At 34.6% G+C, this 25105-nt stretch overlaps 2 protein-coding genes across 2 annotated transcripts; both read right to left on the bottom strand.

The window, feature by feature from the left end:
* Positions 1-3863: 3863 nt before the first annotated feature.
* LOC122591644 (glutamate receptor 1.2-like) lies at positions 3864-7187 on the bottom strand. The gene is made up of 5 exons (XM_043763903.1): positions 6899-7187; positions 5566-6797; positions 5175-5475; positions 4712-5088; positions 3864-4311 (listed from the first exon to the last, which is right to left on the bottom strand). The coding sequence occupies exons 1-5, from the start codon at positions 7185-7187 to the stop codon at positions 3973-3975; spliced, it is 2538 nt and encodes an 845-aa protein (XP_043619838.1). The 3' UTR covers positions 3864-3972.
* A 1154-nt stretch (positions 7188-8341) lies between these two features.
* LOC122591643 (glutamate receptor 1.3-like) lies at positions 8342-24174 on the bottom strand. The gene is made up of 9 exons (XM_043763902.1): positions 24135-24174; positions 23812-24034; positions 22942-23042; positions 11575-11772; positions 10235-11466; positions 9879-10135; positions 9436-9476; positions 8960-9336; positions 8342-8797 (listed from the first exon to the last, which is right to left on the bottom strand). The coding sequence occupies exons 1-9, from the start codon at positions 24172-24174 to the stop codon at positions 8528-8530; spliced, it is 2739 nt and encodes a 912-aa protein (XP_043619837.1). The 3' UTR covers positions 8342-8527.
* Positions 24175-25105: the final 931 nt, after the last annotated feature.

The following is a 25105-nucleotide window of genomic DNA, read 5'->3' as shown; positions in this document are numbered from 1 at the left end:
GTATGTAAGTACCCGTTTAATGTCATCAAATCCATCATGTCCATCAACTCAACCATGCACAATGCACATACATTTCATACGACTTTACATTTAAGGAATCTTAGATGTTTGTATACAGGGTCACCTGCAGCCTTCCCACCACATCTGCAACTCATTAAATGTATCATCGTCTTCCATGTATGTACAACTATCCTAATCATAGATAAATCAATCATACTCAAACAATCCATAATCAATCAATGTCCATCAATGACCCTCACATATGTATTCACATAATGAACTACACAAGGTATTTAGAATACGCCTAGTAAACAAGAACAAGTAATAATGATATCGATAAGTATCTAACAAGTTCTATAATGCCAAACATGACTATCAATGTCCCTCAATTTCACTCAATTGCACGTAATATACCTTATTGTACTCAATTGCACGTAATGTATTTCATTGTACTCAATTGTACATAATGTACTTCATTGTACTCAATTGTACATGACCATCAATGTTCACCCAGAAACAAAAACCATGTGTATATACTTCGTACGATACTACTTTTGAAAGGCCTTTAATGTTTATATATAGGGTCACCCGCAGCCTTCCCACCACATCTCCAACCTTTCGAAGGTATTATCGTCTTCCATATATACACAACTAACCTAAAAGTCAACCAAACATGTACATACAAAAATCATATAACAACCACGTATTTACACGTTAACAATTCCATCAATCAAACAATGTCATCACTCAAGACACTCAACATATGCATAATCAAGTCATGTCATCATCAAGGGAATCAAACGTATGCTCAATTGAACTATGTCATCAATCAAGGCAACACATATAATTGCACACTCAAACAAGTCAACTCACAACAGTTGTACACTTTTCAGCCCGAATCTCAATTGAGTAGGGAGCTACGAAACTCACCTTGATCGGAAAAGAGAAGTTAAGGTTGAGTTATAAACGTCCAATCGTCCCACGTCCATAACCTATTAATGTACATAACATGTTTAAAAATCAAGACTTTACATATGGTTTTTAACTAGTTCATCTTGGTTCTGATTTTGTTCATCTTGGTTCTGATTTGTTCATCTTGGTTCTAATTTTTTCATCTTGGTTGTCACTAGTTCATTTTGGTTATGATTAGTTCATCTTGGTTGTGACTAGTTCATCTTGTTTAGTATTAATTCATCTTGGTTCTGGACTGTAAATAACGGTCGTTAAAAACTAACGGATCTTGGTTCTAATTTGTTCATCTTGGTTCTAAACTGTTGTCAGAATTAGTCCTCAAACTAACAACCGTTAAAACCTGCACCCATTTCGACCCAATATGCACCCAAGCTTCATTTTGACCTCAAAATCAATTAGTAGACACTTCCAAACTCTTTTCCAAGCATAAATGAACATAACCCACAACACAAACTCGACCTATAACATCTAATCTTGTCCAAATCCGTTCTTGACCCAAATAAAAACCCTAGGAAACCCTAATTCAACTCAAAAATCATTGACCATTTTGGAAGCGAATAATCATGTTACCAACACATTTTGGACAAAAACCCATCATGAAAAACTCTTTCATTTCACAATCTAAGACCAATTTATACCCAATTTCATTCAAAACCCTAATTTTGACTCCAAGAACCCATTTTGATCCAAAAGTACTTAGGGTTGACCATAAACAAGATTAATAACATTAAATGATGATTTTGAGTTAGAAATTACTTACCAAATCTTCCACCCAAGATTCAAATCCGAAAATTTGCTAGATGAGTAGTTCTTGTACTTGAAATTGCCCAAATTTTTGATATGATATGAAGATGATGATATAAATGATAACTCTAACACAAATCTTGCTTGAAACAATTATTTTGATGTAAGAATTTTAGAGAGAGTGTGAATGTAAGTGTGTGTGTGTGTGTTCTTACAAGAGACTAGAGAGAGAAAGAGATAAGGAAAATGAAATGGATGGGTGGTGGGGAAAGGATAAGGTGGGGTTTTGTTGGGTGGGTCATAAGTTGGGTATAACCCATGGAGGATCCATATCATGTTTCCTAGCTAATTTAGATATCATCTAAAATATAATAGTCAATTAGTACTAAGAATGATCTCGACTAACACATTAGTTTCAAATAAATGATAAATGACCTTTTTGAACACATTGAACCCAATTAAACCACAAATTGCACTTGAATATATATTGATTAACTAAAATAATTAGTCAAATTGTACACGAAGTCAAAGAGTCAAGAATCATGATTGTTACATATACATATATATATATATATATGTATGTATATATATATCCATGCATAGATAGTCACGTACAACAAGATACATTGTGAGCTTTCTTTAACAATCTTTTGGGTGTCTCATAACGAGGATACGTGGGAATTTATATACAAAACGCGAAATACTTTTTAGCGAATGGGTTCTAGATTTCTGCCAAAATCTTGAACATTACTCTTTGTATTATCCCAAAACAAAATTCGTGTAACCCAGGCAGATAGGGTCGAATTATTGTTTTCGGAAAGTGATATCACGATACAAAGAGATATCCGGTTATTGATTTCTTACCCTTGTAACTTGAAATTCCCCAACAGCCCCTATACCTTAAGTAGGGGCAAAGTTGTCTACATCTCAACCTCTCCATACACCGTCGAAATATTGGACCCAAAAACCAGTGGAAGATGTTATTGGGTGTTACTTTTTTTTTATACCTACAATGATAAAGGCCTGGTTCACACAAAAATGTTGTTTAATTAAAAAGTTTATTTTTTTTAAAGTTTTATTATATATTCCAATTTCCATTAACATTTTTAAGCATTTTACATGATAACACAAGGAAAAGAGGCAACCAGATGCGACGCTAATCCTTTTTGTATAGCAAAACCAACACGTTTAAAGAAACAGAAACTGGTAACAATGACTAAAAATCAGAATTTGCGACAATGATATAAAAGGTAAAATGGGGAACCTTTAGCAATGTGTTTAAAAACCAACAAAATGTAATGTGTAGCACTTATACTGAAGCATAAATAATACATGTAAATTGCGTTCAAAGTGAGAAAACAGACCTGTATTCTAAGAATGGGAAAGAGGATGGGAGAGGCGGGAATAGATGTGACTATGTGAGGTGGGTAGGTTACTTCGTGAAAAGGTAATTAGTAAAAATAAAAACTTCACATAAAATTGAACTATTTACTGAGTTACTACATCTTAGAACATTAGTAAAGCCGTAAAGGTAAGTGAAACTCATAGGTAAAATGACTAAGCAAGTAGGTGAATGGTTGTCGAGGATAGATGAAAACTTAAGGTGAAAGGGGTAGGATAAACTTTTCACATAGGGTGAAAAGGAGAGTGGATGTCCATGTCTTTTGTTTGTATATTAGATATTTTATTTTGATTGGATATTTTGTATGGTATTATGGGGTATTAAATTTAAAAGTGAATCATTAAAGGTTAAAAAAGAAAAGGAAGGTGATGAGAAGTTGATACTGATATGCGAAAAAAAGTGTAGAGAAAACGGTAAATGGTTAAGGTTGGTCTTAGGATGGTTTCATAAAAGAAAAAAAAATTACACTACATTTTCTGAGTTATCATCCCATTTGCAAAAGTAGTTCAAACTTATTTAAAGTGACAATTTTGGTATACTAATCAAGGTTTAGTGGCAATCTCAATCCAAAAAGTAACAATTGTTAAATTTAGCCCGTTAAGTGCATCATGTGAGAGTCACGTGACGGGCAAAAAACAGCTAACTATACATTAACTCGCTTCATTTCACGAATTACCAATATACACTAAATGAGTTGACTTTCGCAACTGATCTACTTCAAAGAAATTTCAAAGAGTCCGGTGAATTTGATTCAGGATTGTATGTGTTTGTTCCAGCCGCAATATTACATTAATACAAGTTACAACTTATCGAACTATTAACTGTTAACGTCAATCAAACAATGGTCAGTCATGTCAGGATCGACCGATGGGTTTTCTAGTTACCAGATACCTTATAGCAGCCATGAAATCGCGCCCAAGTACAAAAGAAATTATATTTAGGATCTTCATTTTTGTATAAAGTAGGCAAATTGCGGAGACTGTTAGAGCTACAGCCAAATTGATTCCATTACTAATAAACAGACCACCAAATCTGTCAAGCTTTAAGACTTTTGGCATTGTAGAATTCCGGGATAGAATCGAAAACCTCTTTTCAAACCATTTTTTCTCTAAACTCTCTAGAGTTCCATCTTGCCTCAATTTGGCGATTTCTCTTGACATGTCTTGTACCAATGGTGAGCCTTTTCGAAAGATCTAAACAGAAAGTACATCAAAAATGTAAATATATGCAAAAAATAAAAACTTTCCTAATGACTTGGTATGTAGTGTAAACAAGATGTTATACTATTCTATATCTAACACATTCTTTTGTAGTAGCAAGAACAAAGAAATGCTAATGGTCAATACCAACAATTATATTGTCATAAAAAACACATGAAAACAGATGAAGAAAATTGAGTATATGCAGAAACAAATCTTGGTATCTTTTTATGATTCGTTGACCCTATACCAAGGCTTGTAGTGTTGAGCCAGTAACATTCTATTTTAGGGGTCTTTTATTTTGTGAAACATGCTGACATTCAAAGGTTTTCTCACATCATGTAAAACGGAAGACTAGAAGTGGTTAAATAACGGGTCAAGCAGAGGTACTTACAAAGCCAAAGCCAGAAGTGATTTGATGAGAGGAGACCAAAGCATAGTCCCCTGCATATATGCCAAGAAACATCTTGATGTATGGAATTTCATCAACAATGGCATCCGCCTCACCATCTTCCGATAAAGCATGTGCATAATCCTCATACGAATAATATGCCCGATGCTTATGATCTTCGAAGTGCAAGTTGCTGACTGTTACTCCTCTCATAAAAGAGTTTCCATGAAACCCCACAATTCCCCTATTTGATGCCAATTCAAATTGCTCGACGGTCAATAGTGAAGCCAATGTTGCCGTGTAGCCAGTGATCAAGATAAGCACCACGAGTAACCAAACATACATTACAAATTTTGACATATTGCTTGACAACTTCTCTCCTATAACAAATGCAAAAACACAATGAAATCTTGATTAAAGTTAAGTTTTGATAGTAAAAGCATATTTAGAGAGAAAGTGGCACAACTTTGAGCATAGAATATGGTCAATAGGATAAGCCAGAAGATTGTTCCAATTTGCTGAGAAGGCGAACATTCAGATCCTGGATGCATACATTCAATAGCCCATATAACAAAACCAGTTATAAAAAGAGAAGCAATAGCAGTTAGCCATAAACCGACATCCAGTGGCTTCAAGAAGAACCACATGTCTTTTTTCTTAATTCTTGCTAGTGTTCCTACACCCATGTCTGAGTAAGTCGCGGTAAAGTCAACAAACTCAGATCTGTTGGGCAATATTGTTGAATCACCCACAACTGCGTCGATTTCCTGATAAGAAATAAAGCCACAGACTACAAAGTTAGATATACATTAATTTCTATGTCTCATCTAAAGTTTCCATTCAGAAAGATTGTATACCTTATTATAGACTTTCCTTACAAGATCGTCATAAGTAGCATTCTCGTATGAAATAAACGTGTAAGGTACTTCATACGGTAACGCACGAATGCAAGTATTGAAAACATCAATAGAGAACCCGGTGGGAATTATACTATTTGTTTCAGCATCATGTTTTAAATCCATGAAGTACTTGAAGTTTTTTATCTTTAGAACACCAATTTTTAACTTTTTACTGGAAGTTGTTAGTAATACCCGACCTGTTGTAGACCCTTCCCTCCAGGTTGCAGCCTCTGTATCTACACCTGAATACAGATGGACACTGTTAATTTTGCGATCGACTCTTCTGATTCCTTCTGAAAGTGTATAATATCCTATTCTTGTCTCAGAATAGTCGATGGAAGTCATAATCTCATACCCATTGAAGAGCACTTTTCCTTCACTAAGTTGGAATTCACCACTTACACCCTTAAATTTCATTTTTAAAACTTCGTTCAAAAGTGAAGCGCCGTTATGTGGGACCTCAACTTTCTCCACACACTCGGCGAGTGCCCAAATTGTATCGTATGCACGTATGGCAGGCACAGGCACCTCTTTCGTGACCATTGTTGGGTACTTTCTGTAGAAAAACTTCTGCCATCTTGCTGTTAACTTATAAAGTCTGCTTGATGCTGGAACGTACGACCTGAAACCTATTGCCCCTTGTAATGACTCCATAACTTCAAATTTTTCTGATCGTAGGACATCAGCTGTCGTTTCTGTTAAAATATATGCATATTCTTCCTTTACCATTCCTAACCTTTTTGCATTTAAGAAAAAGCTAGATGCCAGTGAAGGTGACATATGTACAATGTGTATATTTGTGTGAAAAGTCATAAGTTTTTGCAACTCTTTGGTAATTTCAACAGGCGTGGCAGAGGAAGAGATCGCACTTTTGTAAGTGATATGGATGTTTTTCTCATGTAATGACTCAATCAGATAAGGTAAGATCTCCCGCTCATCATCCGTGTCCTCATAAACGAATGTAGCATTCTTCCATTTATATGATTTCATAAGAGAAGATATCCCTTTAGCCATACTGGATTCGTCTTCTTTAATTTGGAAAAAGTAGGGGTATTGGGTTGAGGATGAACCAGCAAACGAAAAAATAGGCACTTTCACTTTATCAGCAAACAAGGCCAATAACTTGGATTGAAGATGCGTTTCTGGCCCTATGATCGCTTTCACCTTTACGTTGTTCAGAAGATCATCAACTGCTCAGACAAGTATTTTCAAAACAAACCAACATAGCGGATATTAGATTATATGAAAATGAGAGTTGAAGAAAGTTAAACAAACAAGAGAGCATACATACCAGCTGATAAAGCCTCTATTGGATCTCCCTTGGAGTTCCTTGTGTGAAGGACTATCTTTGTTCTATAATTGTGATTAAGAGCATAAAAATCAGATATGGCCATGCTAATGCAGATATGAATGGACTTCCCAATCCATGACTCTAGATCAAGAATGACTCCCACTCCTACTAAAATCTCGTTATCTATCTTCGTATCGTTGTTTGATGGAACGCAGTGTGTACTACATACTTGGTGGTTTGGAATGCTCAATAGTATTAGTAAAAGGAGAAGACTGATTTTGTTGTGCATGTTGAGCACCAGCGCCTTGCATATGGGAGTGGGTGGTTCTTGTTTTAGCAAAAGTAATTACAAAGTTATATTACTCATAAGCTTATAACTTGAAGGCCAAACTATAGCTAGTACTCATAAACTAACTCGAATGCGTAAGATTAAACTTAGAAGTTCCAAAATAAACCCGAATTAATACCTCGATCCTCCAACCCACCCCACAAATATCAGTAAGTCACCAGTTTAACTGGTTGATCCCAAAATACTAAGACCTTACCAATGGGTCGGGTACCAACCCCAGTGGTATTATAAACTTACAACTAATCAAGTACTTATGATTATATATAATTGACTTTTGAAGAAATGTTGCATGTTGAGCTTGCGTTAGTTTTAATTAACATGTAACTAATATTATATATAATGAGTTGACAATCATATTAGTTGGATAATAAGAAGATGCCTGGATGGTGATAATATAGAATCAAATAAGTTAATTAACAACCTTGGAATCCAACCATTTGACTTGGTGCCATTTTTGACTTGGTCAAGTTTTTCTTGCTACCCCAAATTAAGCCAATAGGAGTACTATTTAATTTATCACATCAAATTTAAACACTCCGTAAATCATTTATTTATTGTAAAATTTTAACATAACAACCAAAACTTACTGTATATGATTATTTGGTGTAAAATTTTGATGCATTATTATATACATTGGAGATGAACTTTTTTTGTGACAAAAATATGTTCTTTTTAAACTAAAGTAGTGCAAAATTTTACACCTACAAATGCTCAAAGCATTTGTTTGATTGTTAATTCAGAAAAATTGTCCCAAACTTAACCAATTTATCTTACACCTACACCTGTTTTTGATGAGCTAGTAGTTAGAATCATTTTTCTCCACATCTTATTATAAGATCGAACTATTTCCTAATATAGGTACTAAAGTTTCCCAATGGGGTTAGTCCACTTGGTAGAAGTTTCATTTCTTCTGGTAAAGATCACGGTTAAATCCTTTGCATGGGTTAATTTAATTGTATATGGGGTAGTTTTGTCGTTCAAAATAAAAATAAAAAAAATTTCAGGTACTGAAAGCGTTTCTGAAATGAAATCGGTATGTAATTTCATTATCCATGAACTAATCTTCAGTTGCAACCAGCATCAAATTAACCACAAAAAGGCTTGAAACTGACTAAGAAACATTATCCGGATACAAAAGGTACACTGTGAACATTAATTGTCTAAAATGATAAAGTCATGATCAGAGAATATATGGGATAGTAATATATCTCCAAAGAATGTATTGCAGCTTGACATGAAAATGATAAATTGGACATACATAGGGGATTTTTCCATCATCACTATATTTGAAATGCGTTCAAATACCGGGCTGGCAGAAAGTAGCAAAGTGCAGCTAAGATAATGGCGATACCCCAAGCAGCAGCAACAGAAATAAATACACCACCAAATTTATCAAACGTCATGGCCGATTCCTTTGTAGAATTTCGGGATGGAATAGGAAACCGATTCTCAAACCACTTCTTTTCCAAATTCCCCAGTGTTCCGTCTAATCTTATTTTGGCAATCTCTCTTGACAAATCATGTACCATTGGTGAACCTTTTGGGAAGATCTGTACGGAATGCAAGTCAATTGTATACGTATATGTCAAAAAGAAAGGTAAAAGATATTCTCGTAGCATAATATACTCCTAAGATAAACTTTGATTTCCCTAATGCACTTGTTTATGTATGGGTAATAGAGCAAGTGAAGAAGAAGATGAAGAAATACTTACGAAAGCAAAACCAGAAGTGATCGGTTGAACGGAGATCAGGTCATAGTCACCTGGGTACTTGTTTAGAAACATCTTTATGTAAGGAATTTCATCAACGATGGCATCAGCATCACCATCTTTCGATAGAGCACGAGCATAACCCTCATACGAGTAGAATGGTCTATGTTTATTACTTTCAAAGTGCAAGTTGTTGACTGTCACTCCTCTCATGAAAGATCCGCCATGAAATCCCACAATTCCCCCTTTTGAAGCAAATTGAAATTGCTCTATTGTTAACAGTGAAGACAATGTTGCATTGTAGCCCGAGACCAAGATAAGCACCGCAAGTAACCAAATGAACAATACAAACTTTGACAGCATTCTCTTCAGCTCCTCTTCTACAATAATACAAATGCAACATACTCTGAGATCCTGATATATATATATATATATATTTCATACAGTTAAGAAACATCTTAGAGAGAAAGAGGGAGAACTTTGAGAAAAAAAGAGGGTCAATAGCATGAGCCAGATGATTCTTCCAAATTCCTTAATTTGTTGATTTGGAATTTGATTTGGAGGTAGCTGCTCATCCTGAATGGTAGGTTGTGGGTGTGGAGGTTGCTGGTTATTTTGATTGGGAGGTTGTAGATTCAAAGGTTGCGGGGCAGGTTGAATGGGTGGTGGTGGTTGTGGTGGATTCGGAGGTAGCGGCTCATCCTGAATGGTAGGTTGTGGATGCGGAGGTTGCTGGTGGTCATTTTGGTTGGGAGGTTGTAGATTCAAAGGTTGCGGGGCAGGTTGAATGGGTGGTTGTGGTGGATTCTGAGGTAGCTGCTCATCTTGAATGGGAGGTTGCTGGCCATTTTGATTGGGAGATTGTAGATTCAAAGGTAGCAGGGCAGGTTGAATGAGTGGTTGTGGTGGAGTTGGAGGGGGCTGGTTCTGTTGATTGGGAGGTGTCTGTTCTTGTTTATTAACAAATTCAATAGCCCAAATAACGATGCCAGTTAGGATAAGAGAACCAAGAGCGACTAGAGCTAGATCCCCGTCCAATGGCTTCAAAAAGAACCATATGTCATGTTTCTTGATTCTTGCTAGGGTTCCAACACCCAAGTCAGTGTAAGTTGCTGTAAAGTCAACATACTTGGATCTGTTAGCCAAGATTGTTGAGTCCCCCACAACTGCGTCTATTTCCTGTCCATAAACGAGACTAGAGGATTAGTTATTTTTATTAGTATATTATAGGTTATGTGTTCTGATTGCAGTAAAAAAACCGATATTATATATATATACCTTATTATAGACCTTCTGTACAAGATCGTCGTAAGTGGCGTTCTCATATAAAATTAGTACGTAACTCACTTTATATGATAACGCACGAATGCATGTATTGAATACATCTATTGAAAATCCAGTGGCAGTCGTAACATTTTTCTTCACATCATGTTCTACATCCATGAAGTACTTAAAGTTCCTTACCTTAAGAACACCAATTTTTAACTTTTTACTCGGAGATGTAAGTAACACGCGACCTCTTGGAACAGTGGTCGGCCAGCTAACAGCTTCAGTACTTGGACCATAATACTGATGGAGGCTTTTAATCGGGAGGTGCGCACTCCTAATTCCTTCCGAAGGCGTCCAATATCCTACTATCTTCTCATCGTAGTTGATGGCAGATATGATCTCGTATCCATTAGAGATCAGTTTTCCTTCACTAAGTTGAAACTCTCCACTTAAACCCTTAAACCTGATTTTCAAAACCTCATTTAAAAGCGAAGGACCATTATGTGGTACTCCAGCCTTCTCAACAGACTCGGCAAGTGCCCACATTGTGTCATACGCCCATATAGCTGGCGTGGGCACCTCTTTCGTTAGTTTGGTTAAGTAATCTCTGTAAACGAAAACGTGCCATCTTGCAGTTACGTTATACAGCCTGCTTGATACTGGAACATATGATCTAAAACCTAATACGCCTTGTAATGACTCGATAACTTCAAAGTTTGCTAATTGCAAGACATCAATTGTTTTTTCGGTTAAAATCCATACATATTCTTCACTCATCATTCCTAACTTCTTTGCATTCAAGAAAAAGCTAGATGCTAGTGAAGGTGACATATGTACAACAATTATAGTCGAGTGAATAGACATGACCTTACGCAACTCTTCAGTGATGTCATTAAACGTGGCTGAAGTAGAAATGGCACATCTGCCAGTGATTTGGATGTTTTTATCTTGGAAAGACTCTACCAGATAAGGTAAGATTTCTCTCCCATCATCCGTGTCCTCATAAATGAATGTAACATTCCTCCGGTTATGCGATTCCACAAGGGAAGCAATGCTTTTAGCCATATTGGATTCGTCTTCTTTGATTTGGAGCAAGTAAGGATATTCCAAGGAGGACACACCAGCAAAAGAAAAAATAGGAACTCTCGCTTCATCTGCAAACAAGGCCAATAACTTTGATTGAAGACTTGTTTCTGGACCCATGATGGCTTGCACTTTCACGCTTTGCAGAAGATCATTTACTGCTCAGACAAGTAAAAAAGAAACAAAGTTCAAAAAATAAAATATAAAAAATACAGTAACTATCAAATGTGATCGATCAATTGAAGAAAGTACACAAGAGAATTTACCAGCAGACAGAGCTTTAATCGGATCTCCCTTAGTGTCCCTTGCGTAAAGAACTATTCTGGTTTTGTAACCGGGATGTAGAGCATAAAAATCATCTATCGCCATAGTAATGCACCTGTAAATGGAATTCCCTAACCATGACTCCATATCAAGAATGATCCCCAGTCCTACACGGATTTCGTTTTCTGCTGGAGTGGAACCTACACATAGTTCATGGTTTAATATGCAAAAGAGTAGTAAAAAGGAAATTAGGCGGGTTTTGTTGAACTCGTTTAACACCATCCTCACAACTCGATGCCTGTTCTGAACTACTGCCATGTACGGTTATATACACGCTTGATGCTTATAACATGCAGGGCATGAAAAAATATACAAATAAAGTATGTGATTGACTTTACATATATCAATGTAGCAATTTGAGCTCTCTGTACTAACATATAATAATGAGTTGACATGCAAAGTATGAAGAAGCCTGAGATGAAGAAGCAACTGAAGATTCTCTCTATTTAAGGAAAAAATTATGCTTTTTTATGGTTTAACTCACTCCACTAATCTACTTGAGATTATCTTAAAGCACCTAAATAGGAAAGAGTCTCTGAGCACTAATCTAGTTGAGAATATCTTAAAGCACCTAAACAAGAAAAAGTATACAGGGGAATCCAACAGAACGAATGATCATGAAACATAACATAAAAAAACATCCGATTTTTATTAGAAGTAAACGCCAAATGTTGACGTTGGTACCATCATCTAAGGAACTAACAATTAGGATTCGCACGATACTTGTCAATTTATTTCTATATGCATCATTATATTATACTCCATAAAAGTTTTGTTCAAATCAGAGACTCAGATCAACCATATGAATTTAAGAAATAATCCTCTCATGTGTATGTATAGATTAATCTCCACAATAAAGAACTACGTACGAAGAATATGATAGGATTTTTAAACTAATAACAACTTGGATAGAATAGAATGCCAGCTCGATCAGTTATGTTCATCAGTTGACTTGGAATCTAATTTCGTTTCTTGGTCTTATAAACAGAATTGGCCCAAAACCTCAACCTGATTCCCGAAATAGCCTCTCTTCTTCTGTAAGTATAAACTTCACAGCATAAAATTAATTACTAACTTGCCTCCAAGACCATCTTAAGCTAGAAACTTCAAATATGAGTTCTGACCATGAAGACGGGATTTCAGTTACATATGTATTCTAAATTTCTAATCATATGTATCGACTCCACCTTTGGTGTGTCATTAATCCATATAAAGGGTGTATACAACGCATAAACGAGGCGGGTCTCCTTCTATAAAGGCGCGTCAAAATGAAAAACATACTATTGAGTCCGATAATGTCTTCAAAGGAAAAAACTCATTGGATTAAGTTTTATCATTTTCTTATGATCCGTTATGAATTATGTGAATTCTTTGTTCAGTTGTTTGTTGCTTTAGAATAGTAATTATAGTGACTGAATAATGAAATTAAATGATATAGAAAAAAAAAAAAAAAAGGCTGATGAAATGCAACAGACTAAGAAAAGAAAATGAGGAATTCTTTTGGTTGTTTTGATTTTTGTTAATTTAGACTCTCTCTCAAAGTACAAATTCTTTGATGTTTTCTACTTCGAGGCCCTGCCTGCTCCTATTCTCTTTCAACTCACATCTTTTTATACTAACAAAATGAATATGAAAGGCAAAAGCACTATGCACTATCCCACGTTCGTTTTCAATACATGGGTATATCTCATACTCTCATGCATATTTTTAGGAATGCATGGCAACATGGGTTTATCCCATGTATTATGTTTTCTTGTAGACCAATTCTACATCTTTGACTTGTTATTTGGTTATCTTTTGATATCTTTCAGCCGAGTTTTTCTGTATCGAATCATGTTAAAAGGTGAATTTCGCTAGAAACTTCGTGTGTGATCAGAGGTCTAGCATAAGTTGTCTTAATCGAGTCCGCGCTCAAAGCTTCCTCGAAATAGAAATGTCTATTTCAAATACCCGATGGGAAAAACTCCATACTAATCCGCCTAAAGACACGACAATTAATAGGGGTAAACCCTGCTCCTTAAGACTTGAACCTGACTATACCCAAGTAAAGGCCTCATAAAAGGACTTATTATGTCTTTCCCAAAGCTTGAGCACAAGATCTTTTAAGTAAAGGCATGACCTTTTAACCATTAAGTTAATGCTCATGTTTTGAGCTTAAATGATTTTGTACACGATTGGAGATGGCTTATGTATATAGATATTCAATTCACCCCTTAATTATTGTAAATTAAAATTATTTATGTATAATTTGTAATGAATTTAAATTTAGATAATGAATTGTAATTTTATATAGTACTAGCTTATCATCTTGTTGTTGGAATAACCATGGTTTGATTCAAGGGAAAATACTTACCAGGTGATCCTGTGAAACCTGTAAAGACATTAAATATGTTTGTCATTGATTTCAGGTTCTCAAAACAATGTGATTGATTAATAATGGGATGGTTGAATTCGGCTGTAAGTGATGCACGAATTTGAGATGAGGGAACACACGAATTTAGGGTTTTATTATGTGTAGGGCTTAACCTAAACTTAGGGTTAATTACCCTCTATTTATAATGAGAATAATTAGACATTCAACTCTTTAGTATTTACACATTCAACCCTTCTAGTGTTTAATGTGTGTATCATTAGTCCTCTTAGTTACAATCACCTAATGGGAAACCCTATACTACGTCTCTAAGAGTAAATACGCCTATCATATATTTACTTAGACATAGGGATTTCATTATCGTCAATTATCATATCAGGAATGATAAACGATCAGTGACGGTCACACTAACGTGGTTCCAACACTTGGGTAATACTCGGGCATATCATTGGTATTAAGGTGATGAGCATACAACATATGTATACAACATTACTTACATTTTTATAAAAGTTGACAATAAAAATAAAAAACCATAGAATTGTTATCATGCTACAACTGGAAATTATAAAATAGGTGAATAACACTCACGCTAAAATGTTTTTACGTAGGACAAAAACGTAAAAGTGTTGATCAAATAGATAGTAGTTATACATCTTACCCGTACTTCCTTTACTATATGATAATACGAATGTCTAACTATCATTATTGAACTTATATTAATAATAAGAATTCAAAAATATGTTATTTTATATTAAGTTTGATTATTTTTGAAACACTTCTAAATGATGGATTAAAAATCAAAATTTAATATGATGTCATTAATACAGTTATAAAAAAAAGTTAATTGATAAGAAAAAACCTACCAAGTAAGGTTTTTCTTCAAAATATCGATGTAATTAAAATCTTGTTTTAATTATATAATAGATAATTTTATTTTTAACTTTAAATGTTATAGTTTAAATTTAATAAAAAAGGGAAATTAAATCATTTATTGACACATGTCACAAGTTGTCCCACTCACCTAGATAGCCACACTCACACTTTTTTAAGAGGGTACCCAATATATGACTAGGCGTTACATGTCGCAAGTCCCTCCATGTTGAGATAGCCCCACTCCTTTTAGCCTTACAAGGCTCATTGACTAAGTTTGTAGCACTCAACAAGGCAGAATTATGAGGGTTACGCAATAAGCATAGCACGACATGGGAATTAAGTAGAGACGAAACTATATGCATCAAAGGATTGGACAATCCATGTATATCAATTCAAATACACGTATCAATTCATACAAAAATGAATAAGGAGCACGACCATCTAACGTTTACAAAAGATGACAAATGATCCTAAGCATAACCCATGCACGGGAACTATGAATCACGGATCTATGAAGTAGTCCAAGTCCAATCCTAGCACATGCAATCTACAAATCATCCAATACGTCTTTGATTAACCTGTTCACCTAAAAAGCGTACTAAAACGTGTCAACATAAAGATGGTGAGTTCGTAGGTTTAAGTAATAAAAATCAAGTATCGGGATATCAACTGTTCTCGATAATCGAGGATTAGAATACCTAATCACGTTAAAGAAACCCAAAAAGGTTTCACGTCAACACAAGACATTACAATAAACGTCAACGTCTCTATAATCGTCAATATATATGTATAATAATGTCATAATATGGGTTCAACAACCCGTATCCCGAGTATGATCATGCCGAGTGTGGATTCGTCAATCCACCGTCACGTCTTACATAATATATAATATACGTCATAATGTGGCCATGATCATACCAGGTGTGGATTCGTCAATCCACCAGTCACGTTTTACAATAAATATAATATATGTCTTTCCTCTCATAAACATATAAATAATAACGATTTAACAATCCATAACGTCTTCGTCATACAAACCTATAAAATAATATGAACATAATGGTCTATAACGTCTTTCGTCTCATATACACGTATTTAAACACGTAAAACAAGTACAACAAGTAATAAGATATCTAACTTCTCGTCTCGAATCATAACAAGTTAAATCAATCGACAATCGTTTTAACGACTTGTACACTTTCCACCCCAAAATAAGATAAACGTGGGGGCTACGAGACTCACCTTGATCGGCAATGAAGAAGTTAACATCAAAGTATTATCGTCCAATGATCGTCACACGTGCACACCTATCATTATACATATAAGTTTTATGTTATGTCTCGACTTGAGTGTTAGAAGTGTGACACGACTTTGACGACCCTCGACTCGTACAAGGCACTAATTAAAAGTAATAAGGAAAGACTCGATGGAAAGTTCAATTCGATCCAAGAGGAAGAAGGCAAGGCTAGGAAACAAAACTGGAAATCTGGTCAAGGGAACCACCATCCCACACGCCCTCACTCAACGTCCCACAGGCTAAGCCAAAATGAACCACTGTCTGGGATGGTGGTCCCTGGCGTCCAAGACGTTAGGCCAGAACTAGAAAATGGCGTCCAAGAAGCTAGCTAGGGACGTCTCAAACGATGGCCAACAAAGAGTGGTTCGATATATGACACGTGGCAAGTTAAGGTCAAGGTATATTGGCCAAGTAAAATTGAAGCGGTAAAAAATTAGAGACGACCCAAGACGTAAACCAAAATTCGTCAATTTCACCATGATCCCTTAATAAAATTTGGAGTCGTCCTAACTTGAAATACAGGCCAACCGAGATTCGCCAATTTCACTATGTCTCAAACAGTGGCCTGCAAAGATTCGTTAATTTCACCATGATCACTTAATAAATTCCTAGCAACTTGAAATGCACATGCACCTACTAAAATTTAGAAAAAATTACGTTTTTTCCAGCAAGTCGGCAAAACTTTCAGTTATTATCCTTAAGCGAATTAATTACAGAAAAACTCTGAAGTTTGTCAATTTATTCACTTTTCACTATATGACTAACACGCGTCTATTAGATCAATTAAGTGGGGGGCAGATTCATCATTTCACCATAATCTCTTCTTCTTCTTAACCTAGATATTGAAAATCACGACGGCCGAAAAACGAAATGTCAACCGAAGAACACACACCAAGCGCGTGCGCACAGACACACACACTCGAAGACACACAAACACACACTCGAAGACACACACAAACACACACTCGAAACACACACATCTAAGATTCAGAATGCTTGGATACGGATCGGTTTTAGATAGATTTAGTTGAATTCGAAGTGCAATTGCTTTGTTTTGTCTTCTTTTTCAATTCAAACAAGTTTTTACAACGGGTCATGTTTTTCTGTCAAAGTTTATATCGAATTTATTTTGGCTAGGGTTCGTGCGCGTTGATTGCAACATGTTCTGTGCTCTGATCCGTGTAAACAAGAGATAACTATAGATTTTAATTTTTCCGACGTGATTTTCAAACTTCCGGCCGCCGTGATTTCAGTTGACATATCGTTTTCTACAAAACTTGACAAATCAGGGTTGAAAGAAGAAAAGATCATTGTGAAACGACGAATCTGCCTTTCACTTAACGGACTAAATAGACAGCTATTAATCACGAAGTGAAAAGTAATTAAATTGACCAACTTAGGTTGTTTCTGTAACTAATTCGCTTAAATTGTCTTAAGCAACCAAAAATGTAATTTTCACTAAATATCCCTATTAAAAATTATCAACCCTTGTTGAAAATTTACAAGATTTGGGACAAGCAATTCTACCATTTTACCCTCTTTATTCTCCACATTTATTCTTCACATTTATTCTCCCTTGCCACAAAAAATACACACACACCTCTACCGTTGTCCTCAAAACCCAACCATCACCTCCACCGTCTATCGCCTCCACCTTCGTTCAACACCACGGCAGCCAGAAGGTCTGCAACATCTTCCGTTGATCTAAATGCCATGTCAATTATATTCGCGACAACACGGGTACCACGCTTGTTTTATTAAGTGAATATATTTCAACATATATATATATATAATATTATTTTAATAATGTCTTTAAACATTCGTAATTATGTTTAAAGTTTGATGGAATTTACATATGAATAAAATAAGTCCCATTCCCGACTTTCTTCGTGCCGATCAGAATTCAAGCCCACATCCTTGTCAATGTACTCGTAAGGAAGTTAAATCAATTAAAAAAAGATCAAAATTGTGTTACATCCCTAGAATAAAAACGTGGCATTGATGATAAATGTGAAATGGCTAATGTTCATATCTATCCAATGAATGTTCATTCTACTAATTAAACTTATGTATCACTTTCGTTATTCTTTAAAATGGATGTGGATTCTACTAACTAATTATAACACTTTCGGTTATTGGCCTAAATGGACGTTAAGTTCAAGTCAGAAAACACAACCAATTACCGTCAAACAACCTCAAACTCGATAATATGCTCAGTCTTGTTTTTTACCCAGACTTGCCCTAAAAGATATTTGATTGGTTAAAGACAGAATCTAAAAGAATGTAAAAATAAAAATCAATATCACAACGACCCATGGTGATGGGTGATGTAATGTTAAAAGGTGATGACATAAATAGTGTTTGTAGGGAGACTATTGATGTAAGTGATGACATGAAGGATGTCCATCCATAGTTGTTAATAGAGAAGGATGGAGAAAGATGAGAAGAGATAAAAGTAGAAGATAAAAGTTACTTTGGAGTTTATTTGATTGTTTGTAAAACAGATGGATATATTATTGTTGTGGGTAAAAAGTGTTTGCGAAAAGAGTAGATGAAAAACTAACATAGCATATTGATTAAGATGTTTATTAGAAGGATATTCTGAACTGATGGGATAGTCTAATTATCAGACCAATATAAATTGACAATTAACTAATATGGAGTTTACTAAAGATCTTAACACTATTCACTTTTCAATGAAACAATATATTTGAAGATTCATCATGCTTAATACACTTTATCATAGTTTTCATATAAAGATATAAATATTTTATGCACTGTCTAATATGACCAGAAGGATTCATTTAAAATCATTAAAAAACAAATAATATAGGATTTCGTGAAGTACAAAATTCCGTTTGGTTATGTAAGAGGATGAGAAAAAAAACACATTAAATAAAAAAGTACATAACATAATCGCTTTAGTATTAATATAATTTGTAAACACACCAATTTTTGTACTAAAACACTATTGAAGAAATTAAATATTTAATAAAAAAAATTTATGTGTTATCCAGCTGTTTCTAGTATGACGGTACAATAAAAATCATACAGACAAGAAAAGAATTGCTGAATAAAAAGCATAAATATTGCAAACGAAGAAATTGCCTCAAAACATTTCCTCAAGGAGTTTAGGGACAGAGTGCGTTTGCTTTTATTATTTTTAAAATATAACATAAACATAATTATATTATATGAAAGAAATATATCAGTAATAAAAGGGCCTGAAGAATGAATGAGAATATAATCAAAGACAGGCGAGTGATACTGATTGGTATTCGATGTTGCAAGTTTTGAGTAAATTAATCGATTGAATTGTTAAGATGGAACTCGAAATCCAATCAAGAAGCTGAACTTGCTTTATCTATAAAAAAAAAGGAAATTGAAAAATATCAAACAAGGGTGGTATTATTAATTTTGTGGAAAAAATTAATCAAAATAGTAGTTGGAGTTTAGAATGTGGAGGTGGGTAGATTGCAGACGCAGATGTTGTATATGTGAAAACCTAGGGCTATTTGAAGGGATGGATTTTAGGGTTTCACTTTGATGGATTAATGGGCTGGGCATTACTACATTACATAACCCTTCACAAAGCCCGTTAAGCCGGCCTATTTGAGTGACTAAACTCACCAATATTTAGATAATTACATTAATTTTTGTGCGTAACACTTTTTATCTACATGGGTATATAAATTTATCTATCTATAATATAACTAAAATAAGAGGTTGGGAATACACTTGGCACCTATAATCCACATCCTTGAGTTTAATCTTCCCTCCTTATTAATCATCTAATTTTTTAATATTAATCTAAATTAATTTACACTTTTTGGTATCCCATAACCAATTTAGTTGGGATAAAACTCTGCTGCTCTGCAGGACTCAAACCTGTTTCACTGAAGAACCTTATTGTGAAATTTCTTCAAATGTCATTCTCATATCTCGAACTCGAGACCTTCAGCATGAAAAGCTAGTACTCAACCACTGAGCTATAATGGGAGGTACAAATAATAACTTTGTCTAGTCTCGACTTTAGAGTAAGTATTATAAATTAACTAGATTATTACCCGCGTAATACGCGGGAAACATAATATAATTAATGATATGTTAAATTTTTATACCCGTAATATCATAAGTTGACAAATATTTAACCAGGTAAGAATTAAACCATTAAAAAACATGAAGTTACGTTAGTGGTCGTTTAGATTCCAGTTAACAGAAACCAGACAGTTGAAAAATAGATAAATCATCTATTAAAGTTCTCTCTAAGTCGTTCCTTGGATGTCTTTCATTCATCCGGATAAGACTGCATCGTCATTGTACTTGTGTTTTAACGTTTTGCTTGAATAATTTAGTTATATACTAAAATTACTAAACAATTTAATTATCAATCTATATATCTCATGTTGTGTTAATCTAAGTTAAAATTATGCTAATATCATTGCAATTTTTCATACAATTATATTTTTCTGACATATAACTTTGATACCTTACTATAGACTCCATATTTATTTTTTAGGTCTTTATTAAAAAGGCATGTTTGACATCCGGTCCGGTTTTCAAAACATTGATTTAATAAAACATTATATGATAAAAATCTTATGGAAAAAATCTTATAACTAAATTTTATTCGTTGTATGATAAAAATCGTATACAATAATATAATTTAATAAAAACGTCTAACATTAAAAAAGAAAATTGTATTGTAAAAAAAATAAAAATTGATTTTAAAGATAAAAAATGATGTAAAATATAAAAATATTAGTTCCATAATTATATAATTAAAAACATTAATTATTAATGTCTACAAACTTAAATAAGGCAATAATAAGAATTTAAATTTTATTAAAATTAAATTAAATTCAAAAAAGTTAATAAGGTATATGACATCATCAATTGATCTAATGGTTTTAATTAAAAGTTAAACTTTATCTAAAAGTCCATACTTCTTTAATTATGAATTAAAGTTTCTTTTTTATATATATTTAGAGATACCTTATAAATTTACAACCTCATTAAATTTTAGATATACCGGTCCTAACAATTTTCTATAAGTTTTTCTATTTACATGTTACGCATGGACAAGCTCGATTGTGAAAACTTTTCGCATTGTAATAGAAAGTCATAGTATGAGCTGATAACTTGCTATAAGTAACAATTCATTCTATGTATAAATACATGCAATTTAATTCAAAGTTTAATGTGTATTTCCAATTATAAGTTTCTATTATAATATAAAGATAGAATAGAAGAAGAATTAGGAGAGGAGAAAAGGTAATTGTATTAATGAGAGATTACATTTAGGATTACAATATATAGCCTTGTATTTATAGGTTAAGAAATAAAACATTCTAGAGATTATGATAACTCTAATACGAAAGTGAATATCCATACTATATTTAATATTACAATACTCCCCTTTGGATATTCACATTTTATTATACGCATATATAGTGTTTGTTGCCTCATTAAAAACCTTACTAAGAAAAACCCCGGTGGGATAAAACTCGATGAAGGGAAAAAGAGTGTAGCGCTTTGATGTGTGAAATCTAGTAATAAAATTTATAAACACGAATTACCAAAAAACTGACTACTACACACTCACAGGCAGAGTACCTAATCGCATGCAGTATAGTAAAAACTGGTAAGCCGAGATCGTTCACAAGGACTTTTGTAAGCAATTGTAAAAATTAAGTGATTCAAGAAAATGGGGGTTTTGTGGCCGAGTTGCCACGTTGTAAGTAGTTAGTGAAATGAGTCAGTAATCCCTCAGGATTAATCGAAAGAAGAGTTTATTGTATTAAACAATAATTTAAAGGTCACCTATCTTGATTTCGCTCGGCAACATGTTAAAATTGCACGTTTGCTGAAGTTCAAATTCAACTTAGTTGATTAAATAACCGAGACTCAAATTAATCGCCAACCCCGTACCCGTCAAGTTAACAACTTTATTTGACTCTCTTGTTTAAACTAGTTCCATTATTAAGACCGGTATCCCAAGACGCCTTTTTATAACTTTACTAATTCAACAATGGTTTTGGTTATTTTAGATAACAATTGTGTCTATTAATTGCACCCAACCATTAACCCGTTAATTCTTATTAATTATTAATTATTTTCTACGGTACCCATCATAGAAATAATCGCTTCTAACCAAGCAATCAAAATAACTTCTACCCAACCTAAGTTACCACTAAGATCGTGCAAAAATTATCCGTAATTAATAATTAAATAACAAAGAATTAATAAGCTAAGATCACGACACAACGTTAAATCAAATCAACTTGAATTATAAAAATAGTGCAATCCTTACATATTGTCTTACTCCATCAAGATGGATGAAAAGGCGATTAGCCACTCATATATAATACGAATAACAAATCAAATAAAGAGAATTCATCGTTACCGAATACAAGAGAATGAAAACGAATAACGGAAATAATCCAATCATACTTGAAATCCTTAAAGATGGCTGAATACAAGAAAAACCCTCAAAAGGTGCTTCCAAAAACGGCTAAGATATGACTTAGGATTTCTAAGCTATGAAAAAGATGTTTTAAAATTCGTCTAAAAAAGTTTTTATATAAAGTCCACGCGTAATTGCCGTTATAAACTTGTAACTCCCGTTAAGACCCAACTTGTAACTCCCGTTAGGACAAATGTAACTGCAGTTACAGTAGCCATGTTATTTCCTTGATCTTCTTAATGGCCGTTAGATGTATTGTAACGGGGGTTAAGCTTCTTTCATCAAGATTTCTTCATTTTAACATCCTTTTTCACTATATCTTCGACCCAATTCATCCCCGAACTTCACGATGTACTTTCTTAAGTTGTTTTTGGCCATTTTCTTCCATGAACCTGCTATGGACCTGAAACCACTCATACATACCATAAAGCATCGAAATATCGGTACGAATGACTATAAACGTAACATAAATGACCTAAAACAATGTGGGAAATATGTATAAAATGAGTCACATCAAATCCCCCCACACTTAAGCTTTTCTTGTTCTCAAGCAAATATGTATAAAATGAGTCACATGGTAAAGCTTCAACCTGTGACCATTTACAATAAAAGTAGTTCCATAAGATTTAAACAATTCATCATAGCCAGACGGATAAACATGTTTGATCACAAAAGGGCCGGTCCATCTAGATGTCAACTTTTGTTGCTTCAACTTGAACTTGGAAAGGAACAACAACACTTTATCACCGGCTTTAAAATCTTTCTTTCTAAGCCTACGGTCATGCCAAACTTTGGTTCGTTCCTTATAAAGTAGAGAATTATCATAAGCATGCAACCTAAGTTCATCTAGTTCATTCAATTGCATCGATCTCAACTCACCGGCCTCAACTAGGTCCATTTTACAATTCTTGAGCGCCCAATAGGCCTTATGCTCAATTTCAATAGGTAGATGACAAGTCTTGCCATAAAGCAACCGGAATGGGGTAGTCCCAATCGGTGTCTTGTAGGCGGTCATAAATGCCCATAGAGCATCATCAAGCTTGGTGGACCAAGACTTTGGGTTATCTCCTACGGTTTTCTCAACAATTCTTTTCAATGCCCGATTGGTATTCTCAACTTGGCCACTCGTTTGCGGGTGATAAGAGGTTGAAAAACGGTGAGTGACATCGTACCTCTTTAGCACCTTAGCGAGTTGGTGATTCGCGAAATGGCTTCCGCGGTCACTGATTAAGGCCTTGGGCACTCTAAACCTACAGAAAAGCTGTTTCAAAAAATGAATGACAACACGTGCATCATTCGTTGGCAAGGCTTTAGCCTCGGCCCACTTAGAAACATAGTCAAAAGCAACAAGGATATACAAGTTCCTATTCGATGGGAGAAAAGGTCCCATAAAGTCTATGCCCCAAACATCAAAAACTTCACATATCTGAATAAAGTTTTGAGGCATTTCATCTCGTTTGGAAATGTTACCTTGTCTTTGACACATATCACAAACCTCTACGAAAGTTTGCGCTTCCTTGAAAATAGTTGGCCATTATAATCCAGCATCAAACTCTTTCTTACCGGTGACAGACGACCCATAATGTCCACCGGATGGTCCGTGGTGACAAGCATCAAGAATCTTTCGGGTTTCATCTTCCGACACACACCTCCTTATCATGCCATCTGCACAAACTTTAAACAAAAATGGATTTTCCCAAAAATAATGCTTAACCTCGGTAAAGAACTTCCTCTTTTCTTGCTTTGACATATCTTCTGGATTCATACCTACACTAAGATAGTTAGCAATATCGGCAAACCAAGGTCCTGCTTCAAGCTTTATCAAAAACTCATCAGGAAAATCATCATTAATCTCATGCTCTTGCAACTCCTCACGGTGAGTGTTTTCGAGCCCACTTAAATGGTCGGCTGCCACATTTTCGGCCCCCTTTTTGTCCTTTATCTCGATGTCGAATTCTTGCAAAAGCAAGACCCAACAGATAAGACGGGGCTTGGCATCTTGTTTCGAGAACAAGTACCTTAGGGCAGAGTGATCAGTATAAACAATGGTCTTGTTAAGGACCAAGTAGGGACAGAATTTGTCAAAAGCATATACAACAGCCAACAATTATTTTTTAGTTACAGTATAATTTTGTTGGGCTGGATTCAATGTCTTGCTAGCATAGAAAATTGGGCGGAAATGTTTATCCTCCCTTTGGCCCAAAACGACCCCTAAAGCAAAGTCGCTAGCGTCACACATCAACTCAAATGGCAATGACCAATTAGGTGGAGTCATAATAGGAGCATTGGTCAAATTTTCTTTAAGTAAGTTGAATGAGTCAAGACACTCTTTATCAAACACAAATGGGACATCCTTCTCTAACAACTTAGTCATAAGCCGGGTGATTTTGGAAAAATCTTTAATGAACCTTCGGTAAAAACCGGCATGACCTAGAAAGCTTCTAATCGATTAAACATTTGTGGGTG

Source organism: Erigeron canadensis, chromosome 3 (genome assembly GCF_010389155.1).
Source record: "Erigeron canadensis isolate Cc75 chromosome 3, C_canadensis_v1, whole genome shotgun sequence".
Lineage (NCBI taxonomy): Eukaryota > Viridiplantae > Streptophyta > Magnoliopsida > Asterales > Asteraceae > Erigeron > Erigeron canadensis.
Note: the sequence above shows the minus strand (reverse complement) of the source record. Positions and strands in the feature narration are given on the sequence as shown.